The sequence below is a fragment of the Heterocephalus glaber genome, unplaced genomic scaffold (assembly GCF_053883595.1).
Source record: "Heterocephalus glaber isolate CG9 unplaced genomic scaffold, H.glaber_assembly_v1.0 deba00000818, whole genome shotgun sequence".
In the NCBI taxonomy this organism is placed as follows: domain Eukaryota; kingdom Metazoa; phylum Chordata; class Mammalia; order Rodentia; family Bathyergidae; genus Heterocephalus; species Heterocephalus glaber.
The window spans coordinates 14,945,769-14,959,140 of NW_028258164.1; the positions used below are offsets into that span (position 1 = coordinate 14,945,769).

At 38.0% G+C, this 13,372-nt stretch overlaps 1 protein-coding gene across 33 annotated transcripts in view; it reads right to left on the reverse strand.

The window, feature by feature from the left end:
* The window catches only part of Kmt2c (lysine methyltransferase 2C), a 268,017-nt gene that overhangs the window by 39,396 nt on the left and 215,249 nt on the right, over positions 1-13,372 (reverse strand). For all 33 annotated transcript variants that reach the window (XM_087207697.1, XM_087207695.1, XM_087207696.1 and 30 more), the window contains 6 exons: positions 8,614-8,746; positions 8,208-8,422; positions 5,818-5,891; positions 4,182-4,364; positions 1,879-3,798; positions 1,056-1,348 (listed from right to left, as the gene is read on the reverse strand). In XM_087207697.1, coding sequence (XP_087063823.1) covers positions 1,056-1,348; positions 1,879-3,798; positions 4,182-4,364; positions 5,818-5,891; positions 8,208-8,422; positions 8,614-8,746 — 2,818 coding nt within the window. The remainder of the gene's footprint in view (positions 1-1,055; positions 1,349-1,878; positions 3,799-4,181; positions 4,365-5,817; positions 5,892-8,207; positions 8,423-8,613; positions 8,747-13,372) is intronic.

The following is a 13,372-nucleotide window of genomic DNA, read 5'->3' on the forward strand; positions in this document are numbered from 1 at the left end:
GCCTTCAGAATCACTGCCTAGAAATAAGTACAAAACTACTAGAGTTTTGGAGTAGGGTCCATTTCTTTTTTCCTGTATTTAGGGACCCTGTGTGGAGCAGGCTAATTTGGGGGATGCTTGAACAAAAAAGGAAAACTGTATATCTCAGTACATGAGAATATAAAGGCATAAGTGTGGTGACTGGACAGATTACTTTCTTGAAGGCAATGAGAACAGGTGGTTAGAAGAGATGAAGGGTAAGCATCATCTATAAAAAGTTAAGTACATAAAAGCATTATAGAGTGATGATCATTATATATCTCATTCTATAATTATAGGGAACTTACAAAGAAATATGAAATAATACTAATGTAGAAGAGAAAGGGAAAATAAGGGTAAGAACATAGTGTAAGAGATACAGGTACAAGATTTAATCACAGGGGCCAGGGATTTAACTCAGTGGTTCCACCTCCTGCCTTGCAAGTACAAGGTCCTGAGTTCAATCCCTGGTACTGGGAAAAAAAAAAAGATTAAATCACATACCTTATAAAGAGCATATTTTAAAGGGTTCTCTCATTATAGTTAGGGAGTAAATTTGGCTTTGACCTTTCTACTAGCCATTTCAAAAGAGAAAATATGGTCATAATACATCACAGCTAACTTTATAGCACGATCTCATTCTGAAAACCCCCGAAAGGGAAATATGCTTTCAATATGGAACTCTCCACAAATGCTTTACAGTGGAGAGAGGAGAATTATGAGAAATTGATTCTCATCGTGACAGGAGGCTGTGCCTGACGTGGCAGCTCCATTCTGGAGGATGAGGCTTGACTCACAGGATAAACTGCATCATTATGGAGGCAAGGAATACCACTAATACTTAGTAACAAAGGTTTACTTTCACAATTCTTAGAAGCAGAAAAAAGTTCATGATTTATCATTAGTAGAAAATAGCATTAATTATATCTCAGAAGGAAGAAAAAGTACAAAAACAGTAACAACTTTTTCATTAACAGTAACTATTGTCAGTTCCTTCTATCAGCAACTTAAACCTGGTCAGAAATGAAAAGCATTACCTAAATCCATGAGGTCTCATCCCCATACCAGCGACATCAGGAGGGTAGGGACCACGCTGATCTTTGGGGAAAACAGCATATCTAGGTCCAAGAGAAGGGACCATGGGTGATCGAATGTTCCCAGGATAAGGAGGTGGAGGTCGAGTGAAGGCCTGGCCAATGCTCTCACCCTGCCAATGTGGAAGGGGCACTGGGTGAGGCACTGCTGGTGCGTCCTGAGGTCCCTTCTCCTGCCGACTAGCAATCTTCTTCTGCTGCTGCTGCTGGAGAATGATTTCTCGTAGCTTCTGTCGCTGCATGGAAAGAAACAGAAGTCACTAATTTCTGATTACCAGTGGCTTTTAAAATTTTAATGAGTTCATTATATGGCTACAGTATGTTTAAAATGTCTAAACCTTTCAAAGTTTGACAAAACACTTGTTACATTTAACATGTTCATGATGACAGCAGGCTGTAATTCATGTATCTTCCTTCTAGGCAGCTCTGAATGGTCCCTTAGGAAGTCACAGGAAATCCCATCAAGCTGCCCCATGGGACAGTCATGCGTGTACCACCAGTGGTTCGCACTGCTGGGAACATGCTATTTGATAAACTACTTTAAAAAATAGATGATTTGGGTCTTTTTTGGGGGCATACCATGGTAATGAAACCAAAAACTTTTATTAGGATTCCCTAATGATTTCAAAACTAGAATTAGATAAATATTAAATCTAACTCAAATGGTATTAATTTTATCAGTTTTATCTTCTTTACTATTTGATTAAATGAACAGCTTCCACAAATACTACACTTAAAAGCATCTAAAAACAAGCACTTTGTTCACCTGTCTCAGTTTCTCTGTATCTGCTTGAGACATATTCACAGTGTTCTGGGTGTCAGTTCCTCCTGAAGTCGGCACAGGCCCAGAAACCTGGGGCACGCTGGAGAATTGTGGGCCCTGAGAACTCATGGGAGAGTTTGCAGAGGTGTTAAAGCCACCCTCTGGAGCAGGCCCTGGCTGCTCAGGAACATCACGAGTAACCTGACTTGTTCCGAAAGAGTCAGACTGAGATCTTGGAGTCATTGGAGGCTGATCATAGGGATCATGAGCAGTGGATGGGGAAACTCGGCTGAATGTGTCTGAAAGGCCAGGCCCAGGTGGCCTAGGAACCTGGGAGCACATGTCAGGTGGCCTCACCAAAGAGCCAGGTAAAGCAGGTGCTCGGTGCTGTGCTGCTTGGAGGAAATGGTCCTGGTTCGGCATGAGGGCTGGTCTTGCACCTGACAACCTAGTAAAACCCTCTGAGGTTCTTGGCCTTGGTACTGCTGGTGGTTGAGAATAGGGAATAGAAATTCCAGGTCTTGGTGTCCCAGGAGGATGAACATATGGATCAGTGTGCCTCTGATTAGCTGCAGATGTAGCAAACATGTCTGTCTGTGTAGAAGGCCTGAGGGTTGGCGGCTGCTGACTATATGGATCGATAGTGGTAGGCCGGGGAGTTCCAGGAGGCTGGGAATAGGGGTCCGGATTGGATCGAGTTGTTCCTGAAGGCTGGGAATAAGAATCTACCATAGGTCGTGGTGTTCCTGGAGGCTGGGAATACGGGTCCTGAGATGCTGATCTTGACATAGTGCTAGGTTGAGAAAAAGCCCTTGAAGAAAGGGCAAAAGATTCGTTCGGTGCTGGATGTGGGGTGAGGGGAGGCTGACTATATGGATCATTTGACTGACTATGAGAAAAATTATCCACAGGTCTTGGTGTCAAGGGAGGTCTTTCATAAGGGTCAGCAGATAATCGCCTTGATGCCTGTGACATCGATCCATAAGGATCCTGAGAGGATGGTGGAGGATGCAATGGGGTCTTAAAAGGTCCAGGGCCACTATCGGCAGGGGCAGGAGTCAAAGAGGGTCGTGCATACGTGTCAGGTATCCGCTGTCTTTGCAAAGTGTCTCCCCTAGGAGATGGTTTAGTAAAGTGATCAATGGTTTCAGCTGCTAGAGGACCTTTTGCAGTTTGTTCTGAAACCACAGGAGAGCGGGGCAGGCCCAGAGGTTTGGGAAATTGATCCGTCATCACAGGCCTAGGTGTGTCTGGAGGCTTTGCATAGGGGTCACTGTTTGTTGTGGAGGAAGAACATAAGTCTCTGCCTGGAGATGGCCTGTTGGGTGCTGTCTCACTCATCTGAATGGGCCTCGGTACTGACGATAAAGGCACACAGTTTTCCACTGGAGCAACAGAATTTCTTCTGGAAAAATTATGGCCCCCAGGAGGGGGTCTAGGGGTACCAACCATTTTTGCATAAGGATCGACTGGAGATGGAGGTCGGGAGTTAGAAGATCCAGGTGAAAACATTTGTGGAGAATGTGGTTGAGACATTTGAGACTGAGAAAGGCCATCCTGAATGGGAACTCGGGATGGGGTAGGAGGAGGGGGTGGAGCCTGTGGCTTGACAAACACATCATCTGAAGGTGTGGAAGCAGGGGTACTGGGTAGCTGTTTAGAGAACAAGTCTTTATGGAATGTCTGAGCAGGAGACATATTTCCATTGCCAGGCTGAGGTGTCAAGGGACTTTGTACCCCACTATTTGGAGTATCTGAACCAGACGGCACAAGAAGGTGCTGAGAACCAAGCTGCTGCTGCTGCTCCTGCTGCTGCTGCTGCTGCTGCTGCTGTTGCTGCTGTTGCTGCTGCTCATTTTTCACCTGTTCTAGCTTCTGTGTAGCTTCTATCTTAGCTTGCTGCTTGCTTTTCTGACGCATTTGCTATTAAAATAGGAAAGAAAAACCAATTGTATGGTTAAGAAAGAAAATAACTATCACAGGGGCAAAGTCAACAAAAAATTAATTTGTTTTATGTCAGCAGCTAACAGACTTCTTCCATATTACATTATAAATTTCTAAAAAAGAGCAGTCATTATTCATCACAGAATGCCCCATTTATGCCCAGGGCAGTATATTGTTCATAACATTTCAATCAACTTTCAAATCAACTTAAAAACATTTTACTAAAAAAAAGGAAACAAGTCTACTGTACGTCACTTTTCCATGTTCTATGAAGAGCTATATTATGAAATGACATATAAACCCCCTTCTCAAAAAGCAAAAATGAAATTTAAAAGAGAAAAATCATCCAAAAAACTTCATACTTGTCTAAATTTCCATTCTTGTTCATGTTCCGATTCTCTTTGCTTTAATGGATCTTTAAAAAGATCTGAATCCATACGAGAGCTGGGATCAATGCTGTCTTGCTGTTGCTGCCTTTTCATGGAATCATTTGACATCTGGACTTTATTAATGCGTAAAGCAGCTCTGTTATCTCTGGCTTTTTGCTTTGACAAAAAGAAAAAAAGTACCAGTATATTTTAATGTTTTTTAAGAACCAAAATAAAACTATGGTGTACTTTGTCATATAAGAGTAAGAAAAAGGCTAGGTTAAACTGAAAATATTTGAAATGTTGTTTAGAACTTACACCCTCTCATAATCGCCTTTCAGCATACGTCTAGCCACAGAGGATGTGTCTAGCCAATGAAAACGTTTCTATCTATGTATCTGAAGTGGCCTAGAAGATCTCAGGTGTAATTTTGTTTTTTCCCATAGCAAACTTTGTTTTTTATTTTTTTCCCATCTTTTTTATTTTTTTATAACAAAACATTCATTGGTACATTTTAGGCATACATAATGCTAACACTCATCATAGGGAATTTGCACCTGTATATGGTATATCCCGCCTCTTTTTTCTCCTTCCCCCATCTCCTAAAGCCCCCTTTCCCTCCCTACCCAGGTGTAATCTTAATTTTTAAATTCTAATTCTCTTAACACAGCCTTAGAAGAATTAACATGTTTCTCAATTTAGAGAAAAGGACAATGTTACATCAATCTTCAAGATAATAAACAGGACATCTGAAACTTACCATTAAAGAAAAATCACTGAGAAACATTAAAAATATCCCATATTACCTTACCACATTCACAGTAAAATAAAACAGCACATTGACAGATAAATATTAAACATATACAAAGGATCATCAAAATTATGATGAATGTCCACATTTTCAAAAACTTATTACAACATCCTTTCCTGTGTGGGGTTAACTGAGAAATCTGAGGCTAATGTCTAAGGACACTGAGATCTGCCCGTATACAGGAGAGAGACCAAAATGCTGTGTGAGGAGACTGAGCCTTCAACTGACCAACTTGAGTTACAACTAGCCCTTGCGAAAGAATTGGGCTCATAAGTCAAGGGTCCACTGTAATTTAAAATGAAAGGAAGAATTTGATTCTGACAATCATAATTTCTATTTGGAAAAAATAATTCACCATCTGAACTGTGAATCGTACAAAATTCCCTAATAATTCCTAGCTACATCATGTGTTAAAAGCTCCTTAAAGGCATCCAGATATGTCTCTTTCAAGATTTATAAAGATTCTTTACTAAATCTAACAATAACAACAACAAAAACTTATTGTGGAAGAAACTGAGGCATTTTAATCCACTGTCCAAATTTAGTCATCTTTGCTGAAAAGATAAAACAACCTAAAATGAAATTAATTAAGCATGGCCATAGAACTGATTTCAATACTCATTATTCTGGTTTGTTAACTAGCTTATAAAAATGTCACATTCTGTATCAAGATAGTCAGGACATCACTATATAAAGCTACCTGTTAGCTGTGCAAACATTAACTAGCATTTTCCACAAATAGAAAATCTTAGCCTAAGACAATAAAAATAAGGTTGAAACAATGTGTTTGAAGATTTAACAAATAGTTGTTTTAAGTACCACATATGGTGCTCTTTCCTGAGAGCTTGCTTTTCTCCACAGCTTAGCAATTTGTTTCACTCGAGTAGTCCAATCTGCAAGAAAAGAAATGGTCCGAAATTCACAACTCTGCACATCAGCAGTCACCACCAGTGGAAAACTCCATACCTGACCTTGTATGAGAAGTCACAGAAAAAAGCAGGTACATTTAAAATGGGATGGGAGGGAAAGGGGACAAAAAAAGCTGGGATGTGCTGTGTACCTGTACAAACTCCTCATGATAAATGTAATCATTATGTACTGCAAACAGTACTAGTAAAAAATAAATTTTAAAATACTATATAAAATTACCTCCAGGCTATGTGTATGAGGTGTAAATGAAACCTAAGTGAATTTATTTAAATGTGGATCCCATCCCAAAGATATCCCTGAGATAATCTCCTTAATTTGTATGTATATGCAAATATTCCAAAACCTGAAAAACTGCTTGTTCCAAGTGTTCCAGATCAGGGATCCTCAGCTAGTAGTAACATTAAGTGGTTTAAATAGCACAATGTTCCCACCACACAAAAGGCTGAACATTCTCTGAACGAAGTGTTGTCTTATTAACAAAATGACTTGTAGAGCTGGGAAGCTTTAAATTTGAGGAGTAAATAGCCAAAACAATTTAAGCCACATATAAGAAATCCTCATAACTGGGCCAGGGATTTAGCTCAGTGGTTTTGTCGCCTGCCTTGCAAGCGCAAGGACCCAAGTTCGATCCCTGGTACCAAAAAAAAAAGAAATCCTCATAACTGTAAGAGATACTACTACAATCCAAGATTTGGTGAACAATCTGCACTAAACAGAAGTCCATCAATTTGACCTCAAGGAAATAACAGTAAGTGACCATCTCACCACCAATGTGTGTAACAAAACATGGAAAAATAATGATTTTAAATTGTTTCCACAAGATTTAGCATCATGACAGTATATGAAAAGTTTCCAAAAAGCCAATGAAAATGAAAATCAAGTGACAGACCAATAGCTTTAACATAGTATTTCATAAGGTGCTTGAACCACAAAGTAAAATTATTCAAGAACACTGTACATATATAAAATTATCTGTATGTTTTTGCTATAATGACAATTTATGCTGACACAAAATGATATGGTAATCATATCTGCTCATCTATAAACAATAAATAATAAATATGTGGTTAAAGAAAAGCAGTTGAAGAATAGGAATACTGCTTTTAACAGATAACACTGATTTCTATTATTAGGTAAGTTAGCACTTGATTTACTTCTACTCATAATGAATAAAGTGACCAAGGGAGACAACACAAAAAAGTACCAAAAATCAAGGGAAATCCATATGCAAGCCTACTTGTAGGAACACCTCTAATATCTGGAAAGAGCTTCTGTGTTGACAGATGGCTTGAAAACTACTGCAAGCTGAATTTTAATAGAATTTTTAATCCTGGTTTGACAACATCAACTTGAAGCAACAAAACAATATTATTTGCAAATATTCAATAACTAACAATTTATTAATCCAAATATGTCATTCTCTGGTCAATGAGAAATTCAAAAATACTGCTATTCCATCTTGTGCTGTTTTCACACATGTATTAGAGACAGCTCGATGTCAGGGCAGAGAGGGGGAAGAAGAGAGGACAAAGAGTTTAATGCCAATCACTTAGAACTGACTCTGATTTAGGTTTATACTGTCATTTAAATGACAGTTTCTGTTCTGGGTATTTTTTTTTTGGTACTGGGGATTGAACTCGGGTCCTTGCGCTTGCGCAGCAGGTGACCAAACCACTGAGCTAAATCCCTGGCCCTATTGTTCTGGGTATTTTTAAAGTATTGAGCAACACATTTTTAAAGTGCCAGGAATCGTGGTGCATGTCTCTTTTTTTTTTTTTGGTACCAGGGATCGAACTCGGGACCTTGTGCTTGGGAGGCAGGCGCCAGAACCACTGAGCTAAATCCCTGGCTAAGCAACACATTTTTATAAGCATTGCAAGGAAGTAGAAAATTGATAATTTTACTACTTGAAACAAAGTTTTAGGAAACATGCAAGTAAGTGTGGGGCATAAGGCTAAGAAAATGCAAAGTGTGTCTACATACATAGAGAATCTTCATTTTGTGGAGAGTCGGACCAAATGAAAGGGCAGTTTGAAAAAAAAAAATCAGTCATTTCACATGAGAAAATATCAGTACAATAAACAGGCAGTAGCCAGGCGTGGTGGCGCACATCTATAATCCCAGTACTTGGGAGGGTGAGGCAGGTGGATCACCTCTTAATTATGAGATCATCAGCCTGGACTACATAGTGAATTCACGGCTAACCTGAACTACAGAGCAAAACCTCATCTCAAATAACAAAACAACAACAAACAGGTACTAATACATCTATGACTTACCAGGGAATTCATCCTTTAAGTTGGGAAAATTAATGTTTGTGTAAAGAACTGGTGCCACGGTTGCCATTTCACCCAGAGCCTCCTCTTTCTCCCATTTCAGTGTGCTACGCTGGGCATTTGACATTGTATCATTTTCTCCTTCCACAGTGGGAGCTGATGGTGTCCATGAGCTGTTAGGATCACTTGCTACTGGATGGAATGCTGGATTTTTATCCCTGGCAAAAAATGAACACTGTCACTTCATAAACAAAAATAACTTTCTCATACTATGCTCAAGTATCACTTTCATTAAGATTTATTACAAAGTAGCTAAAAGTAACATTTGATGAAATACGCACTAATAATTTAAAAGACGAAGAACAAAACAGTATAAATTAAATCAGTATAAATTAAGGCTTTTAAATACCTGGCATCAGTATAATGGGATTGTGCTATAGCTGAAAATGTTCCCAATCCACTTCCAGGAGGCAAAGAATTATGTGGGAGATGAGGACTGGGTCCAATAAGGCCATTCATGAGTGGCATTCGTGAAAAAACATCTTAAGAGAACAAAGAGAGTAAATCAGTTTGCACATTATTGATAAATAACAATTAGCTGAAATACTTCTAAATAAAAACTTTTAATGGTATTCAAAGGTAGAATTTTTTCAATATTGTACTTTATAATAATACTTAAAGAGCAACTTGGTTATGAATTTTGAAATATGGTCTCTAGATCTGTGTTTAACTACGATGTAGTAGAAATAATTTTGGAATACAACAGCATAGAGTCTGAATCTTAATTTGAATTGATTTCCATGTGATCTTGTAAAATGAAGGTATTGTTATGTGGGTTGAGATAATGTGGGTGTAACACTAAGCATATTCCCCGATACACAGTAAATATTTAGTACATATTAACTTTACAAAAATAATCAGATTTTTTCTTAATTTTCATTACTGACAGTTCACCCCTTAAAGCTTTTTAAAGTCTTCCTCAACTTTTATGAGCTTTAAATACCTTATCATTTTCTTTCTAAATATATGTTAGGCAAATGGTAAAGATCAAATAATGTTTTTCCACAACCTTTTCAAGTGTGTAGCTCTAATACTCACTGTGACCACCAGTCTAAACTATTTGGATATAAACTGTCCTTACTGAAGCAGCTTTCCAGGGGGGCAAAAAACCCCAATCAAGTAGAAAATTTTGTGCACTTTCAAAGAGCTGTCCCTTTTAAACATGATTTATGAAGACATACTCCCAAATGTGTAACTCTTACAATCTAGATTAGTGCTATTACAGGTGATTCCTATCACCAACTAAAGATACAAGGCAGTACAGGTATACAGCAAGCTGTACTTGGGATAATGGCAGAGAATCTCTAACTCAATTACTTTGCTATAGCACTGGATAAAAAGAGAAATCAAGATCCATGTCTCATACATGTATTGTTTCCCAATGCATAATGTGCTTTCCTGTAATCAAATCATCTGAATGTTATAACACAAATGTGTACATGGTTCCAATGCCTATGTGAGTAAAGTGAAGTTGATCACAGATATGTTTTCAAAATTTTGTCTTAAGGACCTCCAAGATAAGTCTTATCCTACTAAACACCAGAGCTGGACCCACTACATTAGGATTTCACAATGACAAATTTCTCATTACACGTGAATTTCCTGGAAAGATTACTGGGTAAGGTTTCTGTTGCCATCTGTTTTTTTGAGGGAGGAGGTTTACTGGGGATTGAATCCAAGGCCACTGCTATAACTGAACTACATCTCCAGACAACCCCCCCAACCCCTTTTAAGACAGAATCTCACTAAGTCACTAATTGGCCACACTAGGCTCAAACTTGGAATCCTCCTGCCTCAATCTCCAGGTGTGCTGAGATTACAGGCATGCACCACCACATTTGGCAAGATTTCTGCATTTATTCAAAATAGAATGCGACACCTATTTTCAACCTCAGTGAGAAGTAACTTCCATTAGGTTTTAGTGAAAAATATCAAATGTCTTTTGTGTAATTAGGGTAAATGAAAGCTTTTTCATTTGGCAAAAAAAAGCATGACCTGTCCTGGAGCTGTTAGCACTACCTATTATTACTGAAACATTTTCCTAATGACAATAGCTATTATTTAGTAAGTACTTTACCCACGTCAAGCATTGTTCTAAAAGCTTTAGATGGCTTAACTTTGCATATTCACAATAGCCCAATAAAATAGCTCACTCATTTAAGAAAAAAGACCCAGAGAAGTTAAACACCACGTTCAAGGATAGAGACGTGACATGCAAAGCATCTTTCCTTCATTATTTACTTAATTAAGAGGTAGTCTTTCATTTTTCTTCAAGCCTATCATAGTTACCCAATTACTCTTATCAGTTTAGACATGCAATATTTTTGAAGCATGTCTCATGATAAGACTCACTCACTCAACTCATTAAAAGGAAAGAAGGGAAAGGAAAAATGCTGAGAAATGGAAAAAATGGAAATAAAGTCTTTGTAAATAGGGAAGGGTGGAGGGCGTGAAGGGAGGGCTAGGAATGGGGAAAAAATAAGAACCAAGATGCATTATGTAAAGGTACAATTCCCAATGAGAAATGTAATTGTGTTGTATACCTACAATGTACCAATAAAAGAATTTAATACAAAAAAAAAAAGGGATATCACATTACTCTATCTCAATCTTTGTGACATTCATTTCTCCTCTCTGCTTTCTGACCTGTGTGTTAGTGTCAATACACCACACTCAGCCCTGTGCTGTCACTTCAGCTAGAGTTACTCCTCCAACAGTCGCCAACAGACTTCCCCTGTCCACTGAGATAACCCCTTCCAAATACTGTACTCATTCATCTACTTAACTTTGCAACTTGTCTCTAATGGTCACCATTTCCAAGAACCTCTCACTCAATGTCTCAGGCTCTATGTTTTTAACTTTCATCTAACCTTTAAAAGGGAGAAAGATAAAGACTATGAAATCACACTCCTAATATAAAGCAGATGAGCCAGGCACAATTTCATTATATTTGGCTAAAAAGAAGAGTTATTCAAGATTCTCTACCACTAGAGATATATTCCCTGAAAAAAAACCTCGTCCTTCCCACATCAACTAGCCCCATTACAAAGACAATTCCTACATTTTCATCTATAGCCTTGACTAACTGCAACTGTATGCAAGTCATAACAGGTTTTATGTCCCATTTCTACCAAATTAAAGCCAGTCTAAACTAAATTCATTGTTCTCCACTACCTTCTACAAGACACATACCAAGCCTTCCACTGTTCCATGTTTCTAGTTTACAGCATGATTATCTTCCAGGCCAGCTTGGCTTTATATAATTCATTTTATTTTTCCCCTTCTCCTCCTCCCTTACATTCACTCAGTAGCATTATCCTATTTATTCTACCTTAACTATCTCTCATATCTATTCTTCCCTTTTGATTAGCACTGCAGTATCTTTATACATAATCTACATTCCAACTTAATTCTAGGCACAAAAAACTCATTATTATAATTCGTCTTGTCCAAAATCCCTTTCTAGTATTGACAACAGAGCTACCTTGCCACAAAACATAACTGATCAGGCCATTCCATTGGCACGGGGTATTAGTCATTGGCTTGTAGAAGCCAGAGGAAGCAGCTAAATATTCATCTCATTTCCCTAATTATCTATAATCTAGTACCTATATCTATTTTCAGTTTGCCCCCTCAAACACTGCCTTCTCATCTTTCCCTTCTTTGCTCTGGAAAACGGTGAAGTTGCCATTCTTAAATACCTTACTGTCATCCTACATATAACTTGATCATGTTAAAATAGAACTACTTGGGCCCGAGGATTTAGGTGACTGGTTCCGCTGCCTGCCTTGCAAGCGGAAGGACCCGAGTTCGATCCCCGGTACCATAAAAAAAAAAAAAAAAAAAAAATAGAACTACTTAAATAGAACTACTTTTCTATAAATATAAACACTGAAATCTTAGCAATTCTCCCCACCTAAATATTTTCTATCTGTAGATGGTTGAAGCTACACATGTGGAACCCACAAGACACAGTGCTGACTACATATGCACACATGTATATACACAAAGATAAGAGATTCTTAAGGCTCTACTTGAATTATACTCTAAGTCAGTTGCATAAATCAAAGTCTAGAATACTAGGATTATAACCTTGTGAGGGTAAGAAGCCTTATTAGGCATTTTGTACTGCAAATTTAGCCACCTAGCAAAAAAAGTCATCTCAAAAACTTTTTGAAAATGAGGCCAAGTATGATGACACAGTCCTGTGAACCCAGCATTCCAGAGGCTGTGGCAGGAGGATCACCCTGAGGTTAAGGTCAGCATGGGCTACAAAGTGAGTTCAAGGCCACCCGGAACTACATAGGGAGACCCTGTCTCAAGAAAACCAAAAACAAGTATGTGTGTGTGGGGGGAGGGGGGGCCACAGTGAAGTGATTTTTGTAACACCTAAGAGCTTTTATAAAGGAATACATCTTTAACCAATTTGGTCTCTAAAATATGTAATTTTAGTTACAGAAAACATGAAAATAAACCATTTCTATTTGCTGAAGAATTCTTAATCATTAAAAAAGGATGTGGGAACAATTAAGACAAGAAACATTCATGGTATGTGTTTTAACCAAATGTAAATCCCATGTTTAGTCTAGCAACCATAAAAATGAATTTCACATTTAGTGGCAAAACTGGTAGAAAATCAAAACATTTCAATTATATGCATTTTGGAATTTTTCGCGCACATACAAAACTAGTAGAAAAGATATATTATCTGAATATTTAATCACTTACATAAAGATGAGAATTTATAAAGACATTTCTATTCAATTCGGCATACAGTCATAAAGCCATGACAATGAGATACAGAGAAATGTTTTTATGCTGAAATTATCTAAAATATATGCCACCACAGAATTACAAACTCCATTCTAGAGAAGATTCTCTATTTGCAGTGCTGAATCTATAACTTCAGATCTTAATTCTAGGCTATGAGATTTCAGCTCTCCATGAAGAGGAAGAAAACTCAAGTCTTAAACCTATGTTGCAACTAGTTACAAGTAGGTAGAAAAAAATTGATCAAATGAAAGAGACAAATTTCCACAAAATTTCGTGGGACTTGGTCAGTAATTTATTCTCCACATATGTACTAAATACATATTCTACGGCAAAGT